The 26,122-nt window shown below is 40.1% G+C and overlaps 1 protein-coding gene across 13 annotated transcripts in view; it reads right to left on the bottom strand.

Moving 5' to 3' along the window:
• Positions 1–26,122, bottom strand: part of DOCK3 (dedicator of cytokinesis 3) — a 595,409-nt gene that overhangs the window by 105,422 nt on the left and 463,865 nt on the right. For 10 of the 13 annotated variants that reach the window (XM_058726773.1, XM_058726766.1, XM_058726765.1 and 7 more), the window contains 3 exons: positions 12,680–12,768; positions 7,203–7,328; positions 1,832–1,849 (listed from right to left, as the gene is read on the bottom strand). In XM_058726773.1, coding sequence (XP_058582756.1) covers positions 1,832–1,849; positions 7,203–7,328; positions 12,680–12,768 — 233 coding nt within the window. The remainder of the gene's footprint in view (positions 1–1,831; positions 1,850–7,202; positions 7,329–12,679; positions 12,769–26,122) is intronic. The other 3 variants (XM_058726763.1, XM_058726770.1, XM_058726772.1) reach the window with 2 other exon arrangements.

A 26,122-nucleotide genomic window follows, 5' to 3' on the forward strand; every position in this document is an offset into this window, starting at 1 on the left:
AGAGCATGAGTGGGGGAGGGGCAGAGGGAGAGGGAGACACAGAATCCAAAGCAGGCTCCAGGCTCCAAGCTGTCAGCACAGAGCCTGATGTGGGGCTCAAACCCACAAACTGTGAGATCATGACCCTAGCCGAAGTCGGACGCCCAACTGAGCCACCCAGGTGCCCCTTATTTTTTTTTTTTTTTTAATATTTATTTCTGAGAGACAGAGAGAGAGAGACAGAGAGAGAGAGAGAGAGAGAGAGAGAGAGAGAGAGAGAGAGCGCATGAGTCAGGGAGGGGCAGAGGGAGAGGGAGATACAGAATCCGAAGCAGGCTCCAGGCTCTGAGCTGTCAGCACAGAGCCCAATGTGGGGCTCGACTCATGAACTGGGAGATCATGACCTGAGCGGAAGTCTGTCGCCCAACCGACTGAGCCACCCAGGTACCCATTATTTTAAAGAAGAGACCTCTCCCCCTGCCAAAAAAGACTCTTATGGGAATTCTGAGAGTATCTAGAAAAGACAGGTTCTTTACCTTCTTTCTTTTTTTAAATACAAGGATATTTATTTTGAATCACTGTAGTAACACAAGACTGGAAATAATCTAAATACACACAATAAAGGGCTATACAAATTGTGATTCACCCAGAAAGTAGAACCATATGCACCCATTAAAAACAATGAGAAAATAGAGGTGGTCCCACATGCTTCACACGGAATAAATTCCAATAATTCTTAGCTCAGGACAATGGGCATAGTGTTCTACCATTTGCACAAAAAGAAAAAAACAAAAATGAAATATGGTTTGTGCATAGCCTATCTCTGGATGTTTACAGAAGAAAATGGTTGGGGTGCCTGGGTGGCTCAGTCGGTTAAGCGGCCGACTTCAGCTCAGGTCATGATCTCACGGTCCGTGAGTTCGAGCCCCACATCGGGCTCTGTGCTGACAGCTCAGAGCCTGGAGCCTATTTCAAATTCTGTGTCTCCCTCTCTCTGACCCTCCCCCGTTCATGCTCTGTCTCTCTCTGTCTCAAAAATAAATAAATGTTAAAAAAAAATTAAGAAGAAAATGGTTAACAACAGCTGCTGCTGGGGAAAGGAACTGGGATAAGAGAAATATACTCATGAGTATTTTATTTTCAAACCACGTCTTCAGTGTCACACTTCTACTGGTTTCAACGGTTACAAGGTCAGTGATGTTCCCTGCTCTAACAGGAAGACAAGAATGGGCATGGTCTGACATCATTTATATATGGTTATTCCTTTCTTGGGTCAAGGATGTAATGATCTTCCAACCTGTTGTCAGACCAGATGTGATCATTCCTAAATCATCCCTTAGATATTGCCAAAGCCTCATTTGACAGTCAGACTGACCACCACTACTTGTGGTAAATACTTTCATCACTCTTCCTGAGGAGAGCTTTCTTTCAAAAGTCATGCCTTTGTCTTTTGTGTGAGATGTGTCCAACAGAGCTGAAAAGAGAAGCTTTCTACCTTTCTGATTCTGTATAGCCTGGGATAAGCACTACTCATTTTCCTTTCAATGGAAGTAGCTGATGTGTCTCATAGAAACTTTCCCCGTAGCTATACACCTAGGGCTTCTTAACGTTTTCTAAACATTCCACTATGTTCTTAGTTACTTCAGATCTTAATGAACACCTAAAGTAATACACAGTCTTCTAGATTGGGCTAGTATCTTCTTTTTTTGTCAGTTACCCCAAAGGGTGAGGCTGATGAAGGATTAATAATGTACATGATACCCCACCCCAGTATTCCAACATTCCATGAAACAAATGAAGATGGAAACAAAGCAGGCAAAAGCAGACAGGACACACAAAAGCAGGAACTTACACCCAACTATCTTCATCTCTGCACCAGAAAGAAAGGGGCGACAATGAGGGGACAGCACAGAGAGAGACAAGAACAATTAAGACAAACAGGAAAAGAGAAAAAAAAAAACATCACTTGCAGGTCGGTGATGAAGCATGCACTTTTTATCAAGAGTCAAAGCAAAGGACAGAGTGTATTTCTGAGCACAAGGGCAAGAATCAGAGGGTCCCCTAGAAGGATGCCATGCCTGCAGAGTTGCCTTCTAACGGGCAAGTTCAGAGCAAACCCAGAGAGCAGTACTTGTGCCAGGTCTGACTTAGGGAGGGACAAAGCCTCCCTAAGGCAGAGTCCTCTCTAGGACATGGTTCTCAAAAGGGGTCCCAACCAAGCAATATTACCATCGTCTCAGAGCTTATAAGGAATGTAAATTGTTGGGTCCCACGCCAATCCTACTGCATTAGAAATTCATGGGGGGTGGGCCCAGCATTCTGTGTCTGCAAGGCCTGCAGGTGACTCGGATACATACTAACACTGGAGAACCACTGATTTGGGAAAAACCTGGCCCTGAGCCAGAGCACACTAACTCAAAAGCAGGTTTCTTCTACCAAGAAAGAAGACCACTTAAAAAACTCTGCATCTATTGAGAGGATCATATGGTTCTTGTCCTTTCTTTTATTGATGTGATGGATCACGTTAATTGTTTTGTGGATATTGAAACAGCCCTGCATCCCAGGTATAAATCCCACTTGGTCGTGGTGAATAATTTTTTTAGTGTATTGTTGTATCTGGTTGGCTAATATCTTGTTGAGGATTTTTGCATCCATGTTCATCAGGGAAATTGGTCTATAGTTCTCCTTTTTAGTGGGGTCTCTGTCTGGTTTTGGAATCAGGGTAATGCTGGCTTCATAGAAAGAGTTTGGAAGTTTTCCTTCCATTTCTATTTTTTGGAACAGCTTCAAGAGAATAGGTGTTAACTCTTCCTTAAATGTTTGGTAGAATTCCCCTGGAAAGCCATCTGGCCCTGGACTCTTGTTTTTTGGGACATTTTTGATTATTAATTTGATTTCCTTACTAGTTATGGGTCTGTTCAAATTTTCTATTTCTTCCTGTTTCAGTTTTGGCAGTGTATTTGTTTCTAGGAATTTGTCCATTTCTTCCCTATTGCCCATTTTATTGGCATATAATTGCTCATAATATTCTCTTATTGTTTTTATTTCTGCTGTGTTGGTTGTGATCTCTCTTCTTTCATTCTTATTTATTTGGGTCCTTTTTCTTTTTGATCAAACTGGCTAGTGGTATATGTATACAATGGAGTATTACTCGGCAATCAAAAAGAATGAAATCTTGCCATTTGCAACTATGTGAATGGAACTGGAGGGTATTATGCTAAGTGAAATTAGTCAGAGAAAGACAAAAATCATATGACTTCACTCATATGAGGACTTTAAGAGACAAAACAGATGAACATAAGCGAAGGGAAACAAATATACCAACAGGGAGGGGGACAAAACAGAAGAGACTCATAAATATGGAGAACAAACTGAGGGTTACTGGAGGGGTTGTGGGAGGGCAGATGGGCTAAGTGGGTAAGGGGCACTAAGGAATCTACTCCTGAAATCATTGTTGCACTATATGCTAACTAATTTGGATGTAAATTTTAAAAAATAAAAAATAAAATTAAAAAAATTCAAGACTTAGAAAACAAGTTAAAATGTAATTCCCACAGAGCCATGTGACAGAACTCTGTACTACTGACTCCAGGGAATAGGCTTTCCAGGAAAGCTAAGCACTCCAGAGGGATTTAGGAGGTGGTGGCCCAGCTCTTCTAGCTTGGGGATGGTCTGCAGGAGGGCACAGCCTCTTCTTGAGCAAAAAATTTTAAATCGTTCCTTTCAGTTTATAGTCTTTTGGCCAGCAGTTCTCTTTAAAGTTTTATTTTGGTTACTTCACTGGAACAACGTTAACTCTAACTTGTTCACCTGGAACACCTGTCCTACTCTGGTCTTTCCTGCTCATCTTGAAAAAAAAAAAAAACCTAGGAAAGAAGTTTTTAGCTTTTGAACTGAACTAAAGTGAGTTTGGACAGAAGAAGGACGTGCCCTCAGGAATATGGTGACCAACCAGTAAAAGCTGTGAATGCTTAGTTTCAAAATTAGGCTTAAATTCCCATATCTATTTGTTCTTCTATAGTCTAGAATGTCATCTCCTTGGTTGGAGTGTGTCTTTTCTGGGACCACCAGCAATAGCACTCTTGCCTCTAGCTCGCTACCACGGGTCATGAGCAGAGCTGGATAGCTGTATAGTCAGGACTTCAGCTGTGGCACAGAGTAGCACATCTCCTGTTCACAGTAGTCACATGATGTGTATGTACACACCCTTGGAAAGCAATGGGAGATGATCAGAGGGACCTTTTTCAAAATTGTATGTTGGATACTGGTGTGGCTAGAGCCTGGTTGAACTCTGTAACTCAGAGCTCTAAGCTCTGTCAATATGCTTTGAGCCCTATCTGGATCATCCTGACAAAAAAGACCTCTCCAAATGAGTGCCTGGAAATTTCTATCAAATGCTGTTTTAAAATAAGAATCATAGTTTATGAGTAATTATAATTTTTCCATTTACTCCAATCTCTCAGACTTAAGTGTTAGAATGCTCACAGTTACATAATTCATTGCCTTGTTCATTTCTCATATATATGTCCATGTGCCAAGAAGTTGCAACTTCTTGTAACTTGGTCACACCAGCACTGTAAGGATGGAGGGACTGCTGCAGCCCAGGTACAACACTCCTACAGGTGACAGATGGATCAGCTGCAGGTGGACAGGTGGCCAGGAAGCCAAGGGAGTTCTGGCTACATGGTTTCCCAAGACAGGGCAACTGCATGTAAAACATTCCTATACCACTTTTACTGTTGCTCCAGCAGAACCTGCAGGCCAGCGCTGTCACCAGGCCTGAGAATGGCAAATCCACTCTGATGAGATCGTGGAGTGCATTAAGAGGTCTATCAGTCAGTTGTTAGCTCACAACCCTGGGAGTGCCCATCTGCAAAAAAAAAAATCTTTCCTCACGGGGAAGAAGGGTAGAGAGGGAGCCAGATTATGCACAAAGGACTGCTTCCTGCCTGTGAACCAATCCTCACTTTCAGTTTTGGCACTTAGTGCTCAAAGGCAGACAACCCAGGAAGCAGCATACTCACAGGCCTGGCCTGGACCTCCCAGGATGGCCCAGTGTCTGAGCCCTGTGGAGACAAATCCTATGATGGTCCCTTAGCTGCCTAGGGGAGGGAAAACTCCCTTAACCTCAGCTTCCTTCACCAATGCCTAATGCAGCTGATTTCCCAAGACATGTCTAGCATACCCAGGTCCTTTACAAACCTGTGTGTTGATGATGCAAAGAGATGCAGGGTGCTCTACAAAAAGATTTCTTTCCATAGGTGAGGGTTGGACAACCTAATTCTTAAAATCAAACTTTGCTTAAGAATTTTTTCACTAAATTTTGTTTCTTTTTAGTCTCTGTTCACTTCACTTGGTTTTAATTCTCTGACTGTGAAGGCTAAGAGGAAGGAAATGCCCAAATGTACAAATCTTAAGTTCTTAAAAGAAAGGAAGGACTTTAAATATATCTCTTAGAATATATGACTCCACCTCATGAGCCTGGATATCTAACTTAAAAAAAATCACCAGATCAATTTTGGTAACCATTTATTCTTTCTTCTATGACATTTTGTCAAGAACCCAGGACTATGCCTGGGCTCTTCTTGTCCTGATAACCAGGGCTGTGGAATAGTGTCAGGACACTGTGAAGGACATCGTTCTCCAACAGTCAGATGTGGGCCCTTCATAAGCATGAAGTCTCCCAAGCATTTAAAGATAAACATGGAATTGATCGAGTGGCCTAGGATCCCACAAAGATCCTTCTGTGTGCAGAGCAGGAGATGAGGGCTGTTCACAGCAGCTTGTTCTGCATTCACAGTGTCTACGAGTGGGGGAAGCAGATAACAGAAAACAAGTCCAGGCATAGTGTGGGAAGTTGTAAGCCAGCTGGAATCTATCACATGGGCCTTCTCTGTGCTCAGACCATACTCTGCTTTGGGTTTGTGTTGACAAATATTTCCAACAAGCGGATTTAGAACACCATGAAGAAGTCCAAATAGGTGATATTTAGAGTGGTGACAATCAGTTCAGTCTGGCCTGCCCTGGCTCTTTCAAACAGAAGCAAATAAGCTTTTACCAGATCATTAAAACTCAATGGAAAGGGTAGGTCCATTACTCCTGTAATCCATTCAGAAAACCAGCTATTTGCCTGTTCAGATTCCCCTGTCTTTGTTCACATCTTCTCTGCTTATCAGACCACCTGCCCTCTATATGAGTCACTCCCGTCCTTCCCTCACACCCTAAGGCCCTTGTGGCTCTGATGGCCTGTTTTGATCCACTTTGGATGCTTTGCCTGTATCTGCCTGACTAGGAAATGTGAACCTGGGATTGAACTGCTAGAACCACACGTGAGGGTTGATGCATTTCCACCTTCTGCACTAGCTCTCCATTGGGCATTAGATGGGAACAGTGAGCCAATTCCTGAGAAACTGTCTAGGTAGTACTATTCCTAGTGCCTAACTTATACCATTTGCCCCATTTGTTTTCTGATACATTAAAATACATCTGGTTTTCCTACATGAATTGGATTCATCAATACTACAGGCACATATTTTGGTATATTTTTCCCCTTAAAGAGGAAGTTCTTGTGAGCCAATTTTCTAGGAAATGTAATGGAAGAGAAAAAAGTAAAAGGCATCCCCCTAAGAAGAGTTCCATGTCAGTTCCTACCACCCAGTCTCTAGTTATTTATTTATTTATTTATTTATTTATTTATTTATTTTTTTTTTATTTTATTTTATTTTATTTTTATTTATTTATTTATTTATTTATTTTTTATTTTTTAATATATGAAATTTACTGTCAAATTGGTTTCCATACAACACCCAGTGCTCATCCCAAAAGGTGCCCTCCTCAATACCCATCACCCACCCTGCCCTCCCTCCCACCCCCCATCAACCCTCAGTTTGTTCTCAGTTTTTAACAGTCTCTTATGCTTTGGCTCTCTCCCACTCTAACCTCTTTCCTACCACCCAGTCTCTATAGGAGACAACAAAGCCCATCTTCTGGGTTGTCATGTTGCAGATGTCACGTTGGTGAATATGATGTGGAGGCTTCTGGAAAAAATGCCAACAAGGAGCCACTGACTCCAGATTGTAGTCAGCAACCTGGCTTGGGATACAGAGGCTTTTAATGGCTGCATGGCTCCTCCACAGCACAGTTTACCATCTGCTGATGAGAGAAGCAATGGACTCCATCCTTCTAACCCTTCTCCCAACCCAGTCCCAAGAAGTGCAGCCTACCTGGCATGATGACATCAGGAAATCCCAATTTTCTTGTAATTGCCAATCCCCTATTAAATATCATGGGGTTTTCCCTCCTAATCTGTTCCATATCTCCACGGAGAAGCTGCAGAGAGATGATAAGACCTGCAAAAACATAAGCATTTTCTTACTCAGAACCACATTTCCACCCTGTTTTGTAGTACTAGAAATGACATAAAGAGTCACATTTTTTTTCAGGAGGAAAATATGCAAAGTTTAGCATTTTTCTTGAGAAAAATTTTGATGTAGAAAGTATATACTATTCTGAAGAAACATTCTAGAAAGCTATTTAAGAAAAGATAACTTCAACAACTCAGAGAACTAGTTTATTATATACAGACCGAGGTCTGGGAGACTGAGTTGCCTTTTTCTCTGTTCCTCAGCATCTAGCCCAGGGCCCGGCTGGCCCCTAGCAAACACTCACTGAATGGGAGGGTTGAACTACATAAACCATACATTTAGGAACCCAGAGAAATCTACAGAAACAACGGCAGACTAGAAACAAAGAAGACCCTGTGCCAGGATGTCCCCCCAGCTGAAAATGAATGAGCTAAGAGGTGCTGTTTTCTGCTAGGAGTATGCTAAAATGTGGGAAGCGACTTGCTGGTTCAACCTTGCAACGGCTTGTAAAGACAGCAGCAGAGCAGACATCACGTTCCCTTCAGGGAACCACTGCACTTCAAGGAAAAGAAGGGATGTTTTGTGGGGCTAACTGAGCTTTGCTTCAGACTATAAGCTTCAGATCTTCCAGATGATCCCAAAAGCTTTGTTCAGAACATGGGAGAACCTGTAATGTGTCCCCAGGTGAGCTGGCTTCCACTTCATTACTTGTATGTACCCTAGGAGTTTTGCACAAAGTAAGAATCTCCTGGAAACCATCCTCTCCCCTGCCCCCGAGGGTTACTACTATAGCCACTGGCTAGAAGGCTGGGAGGTCAAGCCCAGATAGAGTTAGGAAGTGATTCTGAGACTCTGTGAATGAGATTAGCTGCTAATAGGATGATGAAGATGCTGATCTATGTGTCAGCAGGGAGCAAACTCATCAATCTAAAAACCTGGGAATTATGATAGTTAGGATAACCAGAAAAGTAGTGGCTAGAATGGAGACAGTGACAAGAGTTGTAGGATAAGAGTGGTTTGGAAATGGAGAGGAGAGAGGGAATGGAGAAGTGGAGAAAGAGAGATGTCACACAGAACAGTCACAGGCACTCTATCTGTCAGATCAAAGTATCCTAGTAACAAGGAACATGTACTCTCATAGCTGGGCTGGGGGGTCATCAGGGTTCCACTGCAACTCAGAAAGAACCTCAAGATGATCTTATTGCTTTGGCCAAATTCATGTACCCCAAGAACCCTGAGATTGCACATATGATGTCCCAGGTATCATTAACAATGAGATCACAGTGCTCTGGAAAGCAGATATATGGTATTCCAGTTGTTAGTCTGGTTAGTGTTTAGGTTTTGAACACCCTATTTTTTTTATAGCCTAATTACGTGGTGGACTCAACTACAAATAACCTATGAGCCTGAAAGGCTGGAGGTCAGAATCCAGATCACAATAAACTCTTCAGAAGAGAGCAGCTTGTGAGGTACTCACAACCCCTCCCCCACAGCCCCAGCACATTTATCTGTGGTATCTTTACATGGCTATCAGATATTATCCTCTGGGCGAACAGGGGTCCACCATCCTAGGAGACAGCCTAAACTGGAGCAGATAGCTAAGGATCAGACAATTCCCAGAATCTGAGATGATAGAGGGCAAAGGAAAAGAAAATCAATGGGTTCATCCTTCTCATTTGGCACTGGCAAGGATTATTCATTCAAGTGCCCACTGACTACCTTTCCTACCTTTTATCTCATTTTCTGAGCAACCAAATTGGCCTAGAGATGCAAAGTGCAACTTGTGAGGATGCAGACTGAAGACACTGGGAGAGGTACATCTAGCTTTTGAGCTATCCAAAAGGAATTCTGAATAGCTGCTCTGAAGTGTGACAAGCAAGAGGAAAAGGGCTTCAGTTTATGCAAGAGAACACATGAAAAGGCACATGAAGGATGAAAGAAGTCACCAATGGAGGCTATAAAACTTCATCTGCTTTTGTAGAAATTGGGATCCTGGAATATGTGAGTCCTCTTCCTGGTTCTGAAGCCCTGAGTGATTGAGGCACATGCCAAATAATGCTAAGCATGGTCCTCAGGACAAAAGAGCCTCTGTAAATAACTCAGAAAAGTGACCCACTCGCCTACCGAATATGCAACCAGTCCTTTAGCAACACTTGCTCATCTACCTACCAATCACCTGGCTCTCAAGCCAACGAACTTGAAAGTAACTAATTCTATTACAATTTCTCTGTTAAAATGATCTCTGACACAAGAAAACTGTTTTCTTACTAAATTTCATCTCAGATTAAGACTGTCCCATAAAAATATCCCACATTTGTGTGGAATACTGGAAGGTCAGCAACCTGGCCCTTGTCCCTCTCAACCCCCATCTCTGTGAAGAGATGAGTGAGGATTAATAATGTAAATTAATCCCAGCCCAAGAAACATAAAGAAAGCTGTATAAGTCATCAAAAAATACATAGAAAATTAATTTCTCAACTGTTTTGTTTTCACTTGTTTTTAATGATCTTCATGCTACTGGAATTACTAAAAGTTAGTTCTGTGGCTACATATCTAAGAGGCCAATCTAAGGGAGTTAGTGATGAATGACAGTTTTAGTCTCAGCACCTAAAACTAATATAGTAATTCCTTCTGAATTTTGTATGATTTAACTCGAAGGGAGAGCACTACTGAGTTCTGAAACAGAACTGCCAAGGCAATTAACTGTCCACAATGTTTAACAAAGATGGGTGACAGTTTATAGCAAAGTTAATTTTTTATAATGACATGTCTTTAATTAAGGAGGCTAATAAAGACCTGAACTATTCCTTGAGTAGTCTATGAAATTTTTTGACATGAAGACCCTACAATCCTGTAGTAGAAAACCCAGGCTGAGAAGCTTGGCAACAGAGTGGAAAGCCAGTGGCCTGGAGTATGGAAACCAGGGCTCCCTGCTTTAGCCATGAAGTCACTTCATTGAGCTTCAGTTTCCTCATTTATTTAATGAAGGAGTTGAAACAGGTAATTTCCAAGATCTCAACAGCTTCCAAGTCAAGCCTTGCCTAGAAGCCATCAGACACACACTTCAAAGAGAAGCAGCCTATTTCTCCTCCTGGATTTTCCACAAGTACATGGAGACCTCTAACTGGGACACCCTAACTAAGGCTATCTGAAGTCTGGGGTGCCTTTCTAACACTGTTTGAATGGCCAGTGTTTGTGAGTTCCAGACAAAAACCACAGACACTGAAGATGGCACCATCCCTGCTCACTCTAGGGAATGAGACACAATTCAGCATCTTAGTCTGGTGAGGTAATGGGGGAAACTACTCTTTCAGCTGTTTTTTTTTAAACTTTTATTTATTTTTTTAAAAAAAATTTTTAACGTTCATTTATTTTTGAGACAGAGAGAGACAGAGCATGAATGGGGGAGGGTCAGAGAGAGGGAGACACAGAATCTGAAACAGGCTCCAGGCTCTGAGCTGTCAGCACAGAGCCCGACACGGGGCTCGAACTCACGGACCGCGAGATCATGACCTGAGCTGAAGTCAGCCGCTTAACCGACTGAGCCACCCAGGCACCCCTCTTTCAGCTGTTTTAAAAAGTGTATTATTACTACCATCTTTCTTCTAAAATGTTCTCCATGTTTTTTTAAAAAAAAGTTTTTAATGTTTATTTGAGAGAGAGAGAGAGAAGTGGGGAGGGGCAGAGAGAGAGGCACACAGATCTGAAGTAGGCTCCAGGCTCTGAGCTGTCAGCAGAGAACCCAATGCAGGGCTTGAACCCATGAACTGGGGGATCACGACCTGAGCCTAAGTCAGACACTTAACTGACTGAGCCACCCAGGTTCCCCAAAATGTTCTCATGTTTTAATCATATGTCTCAAGAACTTGTATCCAAAGGTAACTGTTTACAAATCAAGTACAGTAAATAAAGCAAAGCACACCACAAACATGGATATGAATGGGAGTTTTCCAGATTACCAGTAACTTTTTTTTTTCTTTTATAATTAAAAACTGTGAGCAGGGAAGAGGGGCAGAGGGAGAGAGAATTTTAAGCTGGCTCCATGCTAAGCAGAGCCTGATGTGGGGCACGATCCCATGACCCTGGGATCATGACCTGAGCTGAAATCAAGAGTAGGACATTCAACCTACTGAGCCACCCAGCCACTGAACCAGTAACTTTTTTATATTTTAAAAGCAAGATTTTATTTGCCTCCTGCTTTAGCCTAGTTTTAGGTGAGAAATATGGACTCCCTTCCCTTTCAAGCACTGCTTGGAGTTCCCTGGCATCCAGGCACATACATAGAAAAAAACCAGCCACTTAAAAATTGTGAGAGAGACCCTGAGGCTCCCTGTGCTACAGAGTTTTAGAGAAATCAAATACTCCCATCTGGGGGTCTCAAACTTTGCAGCCTCTGGTGTGGAGTTGTTCTGAGGGCCATCCTAGTTGAATATGTGCTGATCCTGATAAAGAAAAAAATTAAGTCCTTCTTAACAACTTTGGAAACTTCCATGCTTCGCAGTGGCTTTAGAATGTCATGTAAGGCCCACTTGTATTTATAATGAGGCTATGAAAGTTAAAAAACAAATAAGGTTATGTAAAAGATATTATGAAATAACTGATAGGTAAAACTGTCGGAATAAGCATGGTTCTATGTAAACTTGATAGCTATCTTCAAGGGTATATAAAAGCTCAGAGGCTTTTAAATAGTGCTTCTAATTTAATCAAGCAATTAATGTTCAATTTAGAAAACACAATCTTTCTAATGTGGGGAATTGCACCAAGATTTAGACAGAAATTAAACAGTTTTAAAAGAAAAGGAGGGGAAAGGAAAAGAAATTGAACGGAGATAAAAGCTGCTGTGAAATAAAGATTGTCTATTTCAGTTCCTGAATGATATTGGCAGACCAAACACTGATTCTCATTAGTGTCAGACTTTCTTTGTGATGCTAACACTGAACAGGAATAGAAAAAGTGATTATTAATATTTGTCTTTTATTTTTGGCTGGGGTGTGTATTCTTTATTCAGGAAAACACAGACTTCACAATGTCACAAACTCTGAAACCTTTTTGTTTGCTTTTGATTTAAATTAGAACTTAAGTTACCTATCAAAGCACATGGAATCCATTATAGAAAGAACAGAAAATGTATTTTGGTTGAAAGTAATTAGGGAAGGTCTCAAATTACCACAAAAAGAAATAGTAGAAAATGACTGGGCAGGAGAATAAATGTCTGTGGGGAATTGAACTTTACATATGGCGGCTGATCCACACAAATTCAATGTATGATCTATAGGTCTGTATGATCAGGAACAGTAAATGCAACACAAAGTTTTCTAGCCAGAGAACTATGTTACCATGGCTGGCACTGGGAGCAGAATACTTGGCGCTGGACTTGCGGATGATATTCTCGTGGATCTGGGACCACTCACTCTCGTTGTTGCACCTGCAACAGAAGGACAGGTGTTATGGCTCTCAAGGCTTTTAAACATCTGGTCTGATGTTCCAACTGAAACACCAACTTTGAAGGCAAACTTCAAACTCACTTTCCTGTTTTACTAAATTAGACAAGGCATGTTTTCTGTTAAGGCTCATGGAAGATTCACACTTGGGTAAAGGGTGGAAACTCTAAAATGAATGTCAACAAATATTTTTAATTGGCAAAATATCCTATTCTCTAAAGTAGCAATCTCCTACATCACAAGCTTTTCTTTTTTTTTTTTGAGAGAGAGAGAGAGAGAGAGAGAAAGAGAATGAATATGAATGAGTGGGAGATGGAAGAGAGAGAACGATATAGAGGATTTGAAGCAGGCTCCAGGCTCTGAGCTGTTAGCACAGAGCCTGACGCAGGGCTTGAATGCACGAACCGTGAGATCACGACCTGAGCTGAAGTCAGACGCTTAACTGACTGTACAACCCAGGTGCCCCTAAGTTTTCTCTTCTAGTCTCTTACACACCACACACACACACACACACACACACACACACACACACACACACACAGTAGGTTCCAGAGGCAAGTTCCTGAGAGGGGAAATAACAGTTCCTCTAGACAATTACCACTGCCATGCCTTGCGCTGACTTTGTGTCATCATTCAATAGTCTTTATACTGGCTCCAGAGGAAAATCCTATTAAGCTCAGAGCAGTGTGGATATTTGCTTGTTGCTGTTTCAGCCAGGCCAAGAGAGGAAGAAAAGTTTAGGAGAATAGTGAGTTTGGTCCACTGTGAAATCCTCTATAATCAAGAGGAAGGAAGGCTTAGCAGAAAATGTTGAAATGTCTAAACATATAAAGTCCTTTCCTAGGGGTTTCGAGATTGGGACAAAAGAGAGAAAAGAGGAACAACACTGCACCTCTGTTAATTTCTCTAAAGGGCAATTCCAAAACAGCTACAACCACACAAGTACTTGGTGTAGTTTACAGACACCAGGGATTCCTCATCCTAATGCAGACACCTCAATGAAACAACTGAAATGAGATTATGGTCATCTCTTGAAAATTCCATGTGACAACAGGAGTCTCTATAGCCTTGGCATCCCCTTTCCCTGTTGCATAGGAAGGTATGACCTTCCAAAATGTAAGACCCATGCACAAAGGAAAACTTACAGGATTTTTCCATGCTTACTCAGAAGTGTGCAGTCCAGCATGGCCACTTAAATAGGAGACCCCAGTGAGAGTTTTAGCATGTGAAATCATATGGTATTTGACTTTCAGTCTGACTTATTTTACCTAACACAATGCCCTCTAGGTCCATCCATGTTGTCACAAATGGCAAGATCTTTTTTTTTTTTTTTAAGCTGCACAATATTCCATTTGTGTGTGTGTGTGTGTGTGTGTGTACCATATCTTATTTATTCATCTATTGATGGACACACCTGGGTTGCTTCCACATTTTGGCTATTGTAAATAATACTGCAATAAACACAGGGGTGCATATATCTTTTTGAATTAGTGCTTTTGTTTTCTTTGGGTAAATAGTAGTGTAATTGTTGGATTTGGTATGGTATTTCTGTTTTTGTTTTTGTTTTGTGGTGAGCATAGCATAATGTATAGGGAAAATGAATACTTATGCTGTACACCTGAAATTAATATAATGTTGTGTGTCAGCTACACTCAAATAATAAAAAAGATATCAAAGAGTAAGGAACAAAAAAATAGTGTAAAGACTTAACAACAGAAAAAGTCCAGGAGCGTGAAGTACACGCAATGTGAAACACAACTAAGTAAAAGGGTTTGTATAGAAGTCATGCAGAGATAAAGGAAATTAGTCATTAGTTTAATTTTATTACTCTTTGGACTCCTGAGTCAGCATAAGTAAGCCTCAGTTACTCAGAGATGTTGCAAAGAATTATCAGAGATGAGGTTCTCATAGTCCAGAGCTGTGAGGGTAATTTTCTACTTATAGAATTCCTTCCAAACAAAGGAAGAGGGAGACCGTTCTTTAAGATGAGCACTTGTGATTTAGCAACTCGGTTGGAAATCAAAAGTGAGAGGTGCTGGCAGCAGTACATCCAGCCCTTCCTGTCTGACATGCTTACTGTCTCATCTCTTCCAACCAGTCAGTACATCAGAGTGCCCAGCTGGTGAGGATTCAAAGACTTGTCTTGCTGTCAGCTTTTTTTTGTCACTTTCTAGGTTTACAAGATCAGTAGTTACTTTCTTTAACAGAAATCTGACTACAGTTTGTCATAAATAACATACTCCCCCTCTCACTGCAAAAGAAGAGTCTTGAAAATTAACTCCCTCCCTCTGATAGATGGTGTAACTTCAGCATTTCTCCAATAAAATATTAATGGTTTTTGGCAGTACAGTGGAGATACTGCTTTGTCAACCACTTTCACATTGACAATGTGTATTACCTTATTGATCTCTCCTCTTCATGGTCTTGGTTTAACCATTATCATCTCTCTTCTGGACCAGTGTAATCACCTCCTAACTGATCTTTCAAATGTCTCCCTTTCCTAAATGCCAAGGGGTTACTTAAATCATCTAAAACTAAGTGGATGTGGTGTCATCAGCATATTTTAACCAATCACTAGGGTATTTTGTAAGGAAAAATTATAAATATAAACATTTATTAAGTAATCAAATGAGTTGTGATTATAGAAGCATCATGTTATACCCAATCAAATTAATATTTAGAGCATGATTATTGATGTTGGTAGTTTGTCCTCAATTATGAGACACATGAGGGATTATGATTGAAAAGAGGTCTGTAATGCCTCTGTAGCAGTCTGCTCTCCTCACAGAGGAGATAACCAGCATAGTACTTCAACTACTACATGTCCAGGGATTTTACTCAAGGGATAGGACAGAGAGGCGAGAGGTTTTTGGTTTTCTGCATGCGATTCCCAAGTATCCAGAGCACCAGAATTACCGGAGCAGGTGTGCAGGCTCTGTTCAACAGAGTTCAGAATACTCTTCTCATTCACTGATGCACCAGAGCACACAGTAGCATTTGCCTCTTCCCTACCACCTCCTTAACTTTTTTTTTTTTTTTAAAGTTAACATCCAAATTAGTTAGCATATAGTGCAACAATGATTTCAGGAGTAGATTCCTTAGTGCCCCTTACCGATTTAGCCCATCCCTCTACAATGGGGAGCCCATTGTAGCCCTCCCACAACTCCTTCAGTAACCCTCAGTTTGTTCTCCATATTTGAGAGTCTCTTCTGTTTTGTCCCCCTCCCTGTTTTTATATTATTTTTGTTTCCCTTCCCTTATGTTCATCTGTTTTGTCTCTTAAAGTCCTCATATGAGTAAAGTCATATGATTTTTGTCTTTCTCTGACTGACTAATTTCACTTAGCATAATACCCTCCAGTTCCATCAATGTAGTTGCAAATGGCAAGATTTCATTCTTTTTGATTGGCGAGTAATACTCCAGTGTATGTATATACCACATCTTCTTTATCCATTCATCCATCTATGGACATTTGGGCTCTTTCCATACTTTGGCTATTGTTGATAGTGCTGCTATAAACATGGGGGTGCATGTATCCCTTCAAAACAGCACACCTGTATCCTGTGGATAAATGCCTAGTAGTGCAATTGCTGGGTCATAGGGTAGTTCTATTTTTAGTTTTTTGAGGAACCTCCATACTGTTTTCCAGAGTGTCTGCACCAGCTTGCATTCCCACCACCTCTTTAACTTCTAAATTTCCGTGTTTATGATGGCTATTCACCCAACTTTCTTCTCATCTTTCCCCAAGGGGGGCAACACAAAAAAATGCTTAAGAAATTTTAAAGGGCTATTTGTAAGACCTTTAAGTTTGCATTTTTAGAAGGGGGCCTACTATAGGGAAGTAGTGGTTAGAGTATATTCCCATATTTTATTTCACTTAATTCTCATAATCCTATAAGATTGGTATTACCATGTTCATTTTACTGAGAAGAGTGAAATGAGCTGGAGTCTAAACATAGGTCTGCCTGGTCCCCAAAGCTGGTGTAGAGAAAAAGAGGCTACAGAGTACTGTAACCCTGAAAGCCTTACTCCTATACCAGGCTTCAGGGTACTTGTGTCCCTGATGTCAGTCAGCATTCCCATTTTGTCTCTACTACAACTATTTAGTCTTGCCTATGGTTTAAAACTTAATTTAGTGCAAATACTCCATATTAAAATTCTCTCCCATTGGGTGCGACCTGCTTTATTTTGGCCTTTATTTGGTTGAAAGTCCTAAAAAGCTGGAAAAGAGGCAACAACCTACAGATTTAAGAACACTACTGATGCTGACCACTGTTTTATGTAGTCCTTACTTATAGTGCAAAAAAAGAGAGAAGTATCCAGAAGAACGAAGAAAAACAGCACATATTTCTATAAAAATGGCCCAATTGAACAGAATCTCCAAGACCAAGCTGATATAAATAAACCAATTTGATATATTCTGGATGTGCACTCATAGGCCATGAGAAATTACATTTTTATTTATGAGAAATTTAAACTATTTCTTATTTTACAACTTATATATGTTTATTTTAACACAGACTTAAAAAAAAAAGACAAATAGCATGCGTGCGCACACACACACACACACACTCTCTCTCTCTCTCTCTCTTTAATAGGAATACTTAATTTAACTTCTCTTTCCAGGTGATAGAAGGGCTTCTTCCATGAGTAACACTTTTTGGCCCCTTATAGTCACTTTCCTGGGAGAAGGAGTGACTTCTTTGGCCAGTGCTTTTAGGAGAAGGACCTGGGCATGAACATCTCAGTTCTGCCTCTCCCCTCTTTTGGGACCAACCTGTTTGCAGAAAACACACAATCCCTCTGTGCCTCCACAGAGGCTCCACATTGATGATGACTCTAATAGTCTTTCTAATTCAGGGTTCACATTAATCACAAGTTGTAGTGGGTTGAATGGTGGCACCTAAAAAGTATATCCATATCCTAATCCCTGGGACCTGTGAATGTTACCTTATTTGGAAAAAGGGTCTTCGCAGATGTAATTAAATTAAGGTTCTTGAGATCAGTAGATAATCCTGGATGATCTGGGTGAGTCCAACCTCAATGACAAATGTCCTTAGAGAAAGGCAGGGGAAGATTTAAGAGATGAGAAGAAGTTACAGACAGAAGAGGAGGAGGCAATGTGACCACAGAAGCAGAATTAGAGTGATGAAGCCCTAAGACAAGGCAGGCTGACAGCCCCCAGAAGATGCAAAGAACAGATTTTCCCCTAGAGCCTCCAGAAGGAGTGTGGTCCTGCTGGCATCTTGATTTCAGATTTGTGGCCTCCAGATTGTGAGAATAAATTTCTATGTTATACATCACCACCCTTGCGGTAATCTGTTATAGTAGCCATGGGAAACAAATATAAAAGTCCGTGTGGCTCATAGATCTAAATAAACTATGATCTCAAATTTAAGTTTTCTTGCTAATAAAAGTGACATGTTTATTTATACTATTTACATACACACATATAGAGATGTACATATACACACTATAAATTTTGATTCTATTCTACATCATATATCCATTTCTATTTATAGCTGCTTAACATTTTGCTCTCAGAACCAAATTACTGATATCCATTAACTTCCTCAAACTGCAACAAACAACATTTTATTCTGACTTTAATAAGCTGAAATTATTAAATAATTGGGAATGAAGATTGACCTTCGTCAAATATCTTTTTTGATTATCAGGGTGATTATATGGCTTTTCCCTTTTGGATAACTAATATGATGCATTATATGCTAATTGCACTGTGATCAGAGAGTGTGGCTTGTGCCTTATTGAATTTATGGAAATTTTTTCTATGAATAATTTTTGTAAATGTTCCACAGGCACTGGAAAAGATGTATTCTGTTCGTTGGATAAAAGATTTGTTTAGAGCTGGGAGGACCATATGGCTTGATGAGCTGGGATACTCCATTTACACCTGCTGTACTGGCATCAACAGCACTCCTTTTGATTATCAGAATGTCCTGATTTAGATGACAAATTATGCTCACCTTATCTGGAAGTAGGAGAGTAAGAGGTTAAGAGCATGGTCTCTTACCAGGCTGCTCAAGCACATGCCTCATGGCTCTATGCCCTGTTTTCTTATCTATAAAAGAGGAGTAACAATGGCCCATGATGAGTGTTCAAAGATGCTGACTATTATTTTCTGTCACATCAATCTTATTCAGATTCTCTAAGTCAGATTTATTTACCTGATTTAAATATTTATTTCCATCCTTATTTATTTTTGTCTTCCTGTATGTCAAGATGCATATTAAATTCTCTTGCTTTTATTGTACTTTTATCTTCTCTTTGTATTTGTAATAAACTGACTATAATAATTTTGAGTCAATATTTATTATATGCATTAAGGTCACAACAATTAGATCTTCACTATAAATTCCAACACATATCAGTATAAGTAAATCTCTATTCCTGTGGAGGGAGAAAAGGGCTTTCTGGAATTCTGGCAAACTGGGGGTGGAGATGTTGGTAAGGACACCTGGGTGCTGGCTCTCCTTTCTCCACCAGTTAAGAAGGCCGAATTTGGTCAACTTCCTTTAAACTGAGATATATAGACTGTTGGGCAAATTTCTCCAGAATGGGACTATGAACCCTGAATCTAATGACTAGCAGAGTAGTAACCTTCTACTTTGCAGAGACCATGTAATCTGGGGCTGGTTCTGCTGAGGATTCTGGGGCTGAGAGAGTAAGTGGTGCTGTCACGTGCTGTGTCTGTGACTGCCCTGAGAGACCACTTTGTTTCCAGTGAGATCATGTATTCTTGGAGGATGAAATATGAAACTAAATTTACTTTTATAGTGTGTGTGTGTGTATGTTCTTTTTCTACCAATCCTGACACTCCTGACATAGCACACCCATTTCATACCTTTCACCTTACAATTTATCATCAATATTGTGACATTTGTTTGTATTTCTTATACTTAGATGCTTTATTTTTACACTTCTTGTGTCTCTTTTTTGTGAATCTCATGAATATCATATATATAGATTCTGTGTTTTTAACTTTACTTTGGAAATTTTTACCTAATAGGATTTTCTTTCAGCTCAATTATTTTTATTATTATAATTGATATGAATGGGACTTCTGTCCTTTCCTCTAGGCTTTCTGATTTTTTAAATGTTCTTTTATAGCAGTTTTTGTACTGTATGATCTATGTTTTTACATGTATCTTTGTGATGGATGATATATTTTGCATTTATTTCTATTAGGGTTTACTTCTGGTTAGACATGTTCAAATTTTCACACAAATATTAATGCAGTTTTTAACCTAATTTGTGCCTTTATTATTACTAGTTAATAAGAAATATGATAACCCAAGCCACAGCAATAAAAACTACATATTGGCCATAAAGAATTGACACTTAAAAATAACATGTCAAGTAAAATACAGCATCCTTTCTTGATAAAAACCCTAAAGAAAGTAGGGATAGAAGGATCATACCTCGAGATCATAAAAGCCATATATGAACAACCCAACTCTAATATCATCCTCAATGGGGAAAAACTGAGAGCTTTCCCCCTAAGGTCAGGACTGAGACAGGGATGTCCACTCTCACCACTGTTATTCAACTAAGTATTGGAAGTCTTAGCCTCTATAATAAGACAACACAAAGAAATAAAAGGCATCCAAATTGGCCATGAGCAGGTTAAACTTTCACTCTTCGCAGTTGACATGATACTCTATATGGAAAACCCAAAAGATTCCACCAAAAAACTGCTAGAACTGATTCATGAATTCAGCAAAGTTGCAGGATATAAAATCAATGCACAGAAATCGGTTGCATTCCTATACACCAACAATGAAGCGACAGAAAGAGAAATCAAGGAATCGATCCCATTTACAGTTGCACAAAAATCCATAAAATACCTAGGAATAAATCTAACCAAAGAGGTGAAAAATCTATACACTGAAAACTTTAGAAAGCTGATGAAAGAAATTGAAGACGACACAAAGAAATGGAAAAAGATTCCATGCTCCTGGATAGGAAGAACAAATATTGTTAAAATGTCGATACTACCCAAAGCAATCTACATATTCAACACAATCCCTAACAAAATAACACCAGCATTCTTCACAGAGCTAGAACAAACAATCCTAAAATTTGTATGGAACCAGAAAAGACCCCAAATAGCCAAAGCAATCTTGAAAAAGAAAACCAAAGCAGGAGGCATCACAATCCCAGACTTCAAGCTATACTACAAAGCTGTAATCATCAAGACAGTATGGAACTGGCACAAGGACAGACACTCAGATCAATGGAACAGAATAGAGAACCCAGAAATGGACCCACAAACGTATGGCCAACTCATCTTTGACAAAGCAGGAAAGACTATCCAATGGAATAAAGACAGTCTCTTCAGCAGGTGGTGCTGGGAACACTGGACAGCGACATGCAGAAGAATGAACCTGGCCCACTTTCTTACACCATACACAAAAATAAACTCAAAATGGATGAAAGACCTCAATGTAAGACAGGAAGCCGTCAAAATCCTTGAGGAGAAAGCAGGCAAAAACCTCTTTGATCTTGCCTGCAGCAATTTCTTACTCAACACGTTTCCAGAGGCAAGGGAAACAAGCAAAAATGAAGTACTGGGACCTCATCAAAATAAAAAGCTTCTGCACACAAAGGAAACAATCAGCAAAACTAAAAGGCAACCGACAGAATGGGAAAAGACATTTGCAAAGGACATATCAGATAAAGGGTTAGTATCCAAAATCTACAAAGAACTTATCAAACTCAACACCCAAAAAACACATAATCCAGTGAAGAAATGTGCACAAGACATGAATAAACACTTCTTCAGAGAAGACATCCAGATGGCCAACCGACACATGAAAAAATGCTCAACATCACTCATCATCAGGGAAATAGAAATCAAAACCACAATGAGATACTACCTGACACCTGTCAGAATGGCTAACATTAACAACTCAGGCAACAACAGATGTTGGTGAGGATGTGGAGAAAGAGGATCTCTTTTGCAATGTTGGTGGGAATGCAAGCTGGTGCAGCCACTCTGGAAAACAGTATGGAGGTTCCTCAAAAAACTAAAAATAGAACTACCCGACGACCCAGCAATTGCACTACTAGGCATTTATCCATGGGATACATGAGTGCTGTTTCGAAGGGACACATGCACCCCCATGTTTATAGCAGCACTATCAACAATAGCCAAGGTATGGAAAGAGCCCAAATGTCCATCAATGGATGAATGAATAAAGAAGATGTGGTATATATATACAACGGGGTATTACTCAGCAATCAAAAAGAATGAAATCTTGCCATTTGCAACTACGTGGATGGAACTGGAGGGTATTATGCTAAGTGAAATTAGTCAGAGAGAGACAAAAATCATATGACTTCACTCATATGAGGACTTTAAGAGACAAAACAGATGAACATAAGAGAAGGGAAACAAAAATAATATGAAAACAGGGAGGGGGACAAAACAAAAGAGACTCATAAATATGGAGAACAAACTGAGGGTTACTGGAGGGGTTTTGGCAGGGGGGATGGGCTAAATGGGTAAGGGGTATTAAGGAATCTACTCCTGAAATCATTGTTTCACTATATGCTAACTAATTTGGATGTAAATTTTAAAAAATAAAAAATAACATGTCAAGTAAAGCTTATGATATGCCTTCTATGCCTAGAATTTTTTGTTATTGTTGCTTTTTTTTGAATTATTATATGTTAAATGAAAGATTAATTTTTAAATCAAAATATAATCACTTCAGGGGTGCCTTGGTGGCTCAGTTGATTAAGTATCCAACTTTGGCTCAGGTCATGATCTCACGGTTCATGAGTTCAACTCCCACATCAGGCTCTGTGCTGACAGCTCAAAGCCTGGAGCCTGCTTCGGATTCTGTGTCTCCCTCTCTCTGTCGCTCCCCTGCTCATGCTCTGTCTCATAAATAAACATTAAAAAAATTATTTAAAAAATATGATCACTACCATTTCTTGTTCTTTGAAGAAATGCCATTAATTCGCTGAGTCACTTACTCAACTGTGGTGTTGACCATCTCTTCCTCTGTAAGATAGTGAAGCTCCACTCAGTGCACAGGGTTGGTATGAAGTTGCAGTGTGATTATATTATCTAGAAGGGCTCTGAAAGAGTACAGAGCATGAGGCAAATGTATGCTGGCATTTCTACTGAAAATAGGTTGAATTTTATGTGACTCCATAGAGTAATGAAGATATCATGCATGGAATTATATAGGATTTATAGTTTAGATGTAAAAGTGGAACTTGCCAATAACCAAGAGTCATTAGCAAAAATAATAAAAGAAACTCCTTTTTATTTATTTATTAAAAAAATTTTTTTTAACATTTATTTATTTATTTATTTATTATTTTTTTTTAATTTTTTAATGTTTATTTTATTATTTTTGAGACAGAGAGAGACAGAGCATGAACGGGGGAGGGGCAGAGAGAGAGGGAGACACAGAATCGGAAGCAGGCTCCAGGCTCTGGGCCATCAGCCCAGAGCCCGACGCGGGGCTCGAACTCACGGACCGTGAGATCGTGACCTGAGCCGAAGTCGGACGCTTAACCGACCGAGCCACCCGGGCGCCCCAACATTTATTTATTTTTGAGACAGAGAGAGACAGAGCATGAACGGGGGAGGGTCAGAGAGAGGGAGACACAGAATCTGAAACAGGCTCCAGGCTCTGAGCTGTCAGCACAGAGCCCGACGCGGGGCTAGAACTCATGGACAGCGAGATCATGACCTGTGCCGGAGTCGGCTGTTTAACCAACTGAGCCACCCAGGCGCCCCAAGGAAACTCCTTTTTAGATGACAGGCTGCATGCCCATTTCTTGGTTATACCTTATTCCCTCTCATTTATATACTAGTTTTTCCTGTTTGATTCACTAGTTCATATGGATTTTTTGGTCTCTTATATTACCTTATTCTTTTTTTTTTTTTTTTTTCAATTTTGTAGATGAGGAAACTGAAGTTCAGGGAATTAGGATGATTTCTGTATATCTAACAGCTTCTATCTACCAATCCTCTCTTCTATCCAACCTTCTAATAGATGAAAGTATTATCTTAAAAAAAATCAAGATGGGATCATACATACCACTAGCTACTTTTATTATTTTATTTTATTTTTTAAAATATTTATTTATTTATGAGAGACAGAGAGACAGAGCATGAGCAGGGAAGGGGCAGAGGCAGAGGGAGACACAGAATCTGAAGCAGGCTCCAGGCTTTGAGCTGTCAGCACAGAGCCCAATTCGGGGCTCAAACTCATGAACCCGTGAGATCATGATCTGAGCTGAAGTCAGATGCTCAACTGACTGAATCACCTATGCGCCCCCATCTGGCTACTTTTAAATCAGCTACCAAAGTTGTTATATGAAGGAAGTTCTCTGTTGGTCTACTCTTTTTTTTTTTTTTTTTAATTTTTTTTTCAACGTTTTTTATTTATTTTTGGGACAGAGAGAGAGACAGAGCATGAACGGGGGAGGGGCAGAGAGAGAGGGAGACACAGAATCGGAAACAGGCTCCAGGCTCCGAGCTGTCAGCACAGAGCCCGACGCGGGGCTCGAACTCACGGACCGCGAGATCATGACCTGAGCTGAAGTCGGCCGCTTAACCGACTGCGCCACCCAGGCGCCCCACTGTTGGTCTACTCTTAAAGCCATCATTCTTTCAATGTCACACTCACTGGAGAACAGAAAAGGAGGGGAGAATGCATGTGTGTTTTTCAAGCCTGTGGCAGAAAATACTTGGGACCTCAATGCGCCAACACTTAGGTATATGTTAGAGTCATGAGCTTTCTCACCTCTACATGAACAGGAGTGAGTAATCCTGAGCTGACTTTCTTTACTCTCACTTATATTTAATGAGTTCTGTTTTGCAGCAGCACTAACACACAAACAAATCCACTGGACTCTGAGGCTAGAGAGTAGGCACTGCAAGTCAAAACAGAGCAGTTCCATAGGCACAGACCTTCTGGATTTAGGTCTTCTTTGTATGGCCTGAGCAGACATTTGGTATAGATGCTCATACACTGACAACAGACAAAGCAGGTAACAGTCCTGGGTAGATGATGATCTGTGGAAAATTGGGAAGGAGATGATTCACAGAAAATTGGGAAGAACTGAGTTAGGAGAGGGAGAAATATGAGCTACTGCTTTAAGTGACTTGCAAGTGAGAAGCAGTATTTTCATTTAATGTTGTTATACATAAAGACTTGAGCTTTTTTTTTTTTTTGGCCTGTACCAAAATAAGGATGGCCCAATGGCCCTTTACCCATCTACAAATGGGTGTCTATTTAAGAATGGCTCCTAAACAAGTACTCTTAACTTGCGGCAGTTTCGTGGATAAGGTGGCTATGAAACAAAGACACCAAAGGCAGTGTTCAGAGGAAATGTCTGTGTCTATCTCAAATACAAGGAGAGGGTCCCTTCCAGTCATCACAAAAGAGAAGAGGTTGCCACCTTACATTTCCATCCTCACAAATCCTTTCATGTTATGGGGCATTCTCTGAATCCCTTTATTTCAAATGTCAGAGCACTGTTTAGGGTAAGTGACATTAGCTTGAAATTATCTCAATCAATGCAAGTTTTAGATGCTCATAAAGCTTATCTGACACAATCGGTTAAAACATTTTTTTTAAATAGCAAAATTACACAGATTTAGTAATAATTCTTGGGTATGACTTCCAAATTGAAGACCTGGACGTTATTGTAAAACTCACCTTAAAAGCAGCATAGTAAATAGCAGTATCATTAAGGTCACATACAAGGGCCTACAGGACAAATGAAGACACAGAAACATAAAGTGTCCAAGTGTTCAGCAAAAATGTAATTGAGTCTCAAGATGAACTTTTGGTGAAAGCATCATCAAGGATTCAAAGAGTGATAAATCAAAACCAACCTGATTGGAGTGAAAGAATGTGCCTTGGAAAACCATGTCAAATGACATAGAAAGTGGCTCTAATGTTGATAAAAACCTGATGGCATGGTTGCATATGAAGAATTTGAATAAAATTTTCTTATACCACGTGAGAGTGGGGAAAAAGCAATACTTCTCAATTTTATATAACATGTGATTGAGTATGTAATGGGTACTACACATTTAATATAAAATATCATTTAAAATATAACATAATAGATTTAATATTCTAGTTGTTTTTTTTATTTCATTAAGGTTGACCTAAACATGTTTATTTGAACTGTCTCATTGTGAATTTGAATTGGTCACTGCACATTCAGAAGCATCATGTATTTGGTCACATGCATCATTTACGGCACCCTGACTTCACCCCAGTGTTGGCTTTAGCTTATTAGCACTCTTCTCCTTTTGTGTCCTAGGCTCCAGGTTCA

The sequence above is a fragment of the Neofelis nebulosa genome, chromosome 4 (genome assembly GCF_028018385.1).
Source record: "Neofelis nebulosa isolate mNeoNeb1 chromosome 4, mNeoNeb1.pri, whole genome shotgun sequence".
NCBI classification, from domain to species: domain Eukaryota; kingdom Metazoa; phylum Chordata; class Mammalia; order Carnivora; family Felidae; genus Neofelis; species Neofelis nebulosa.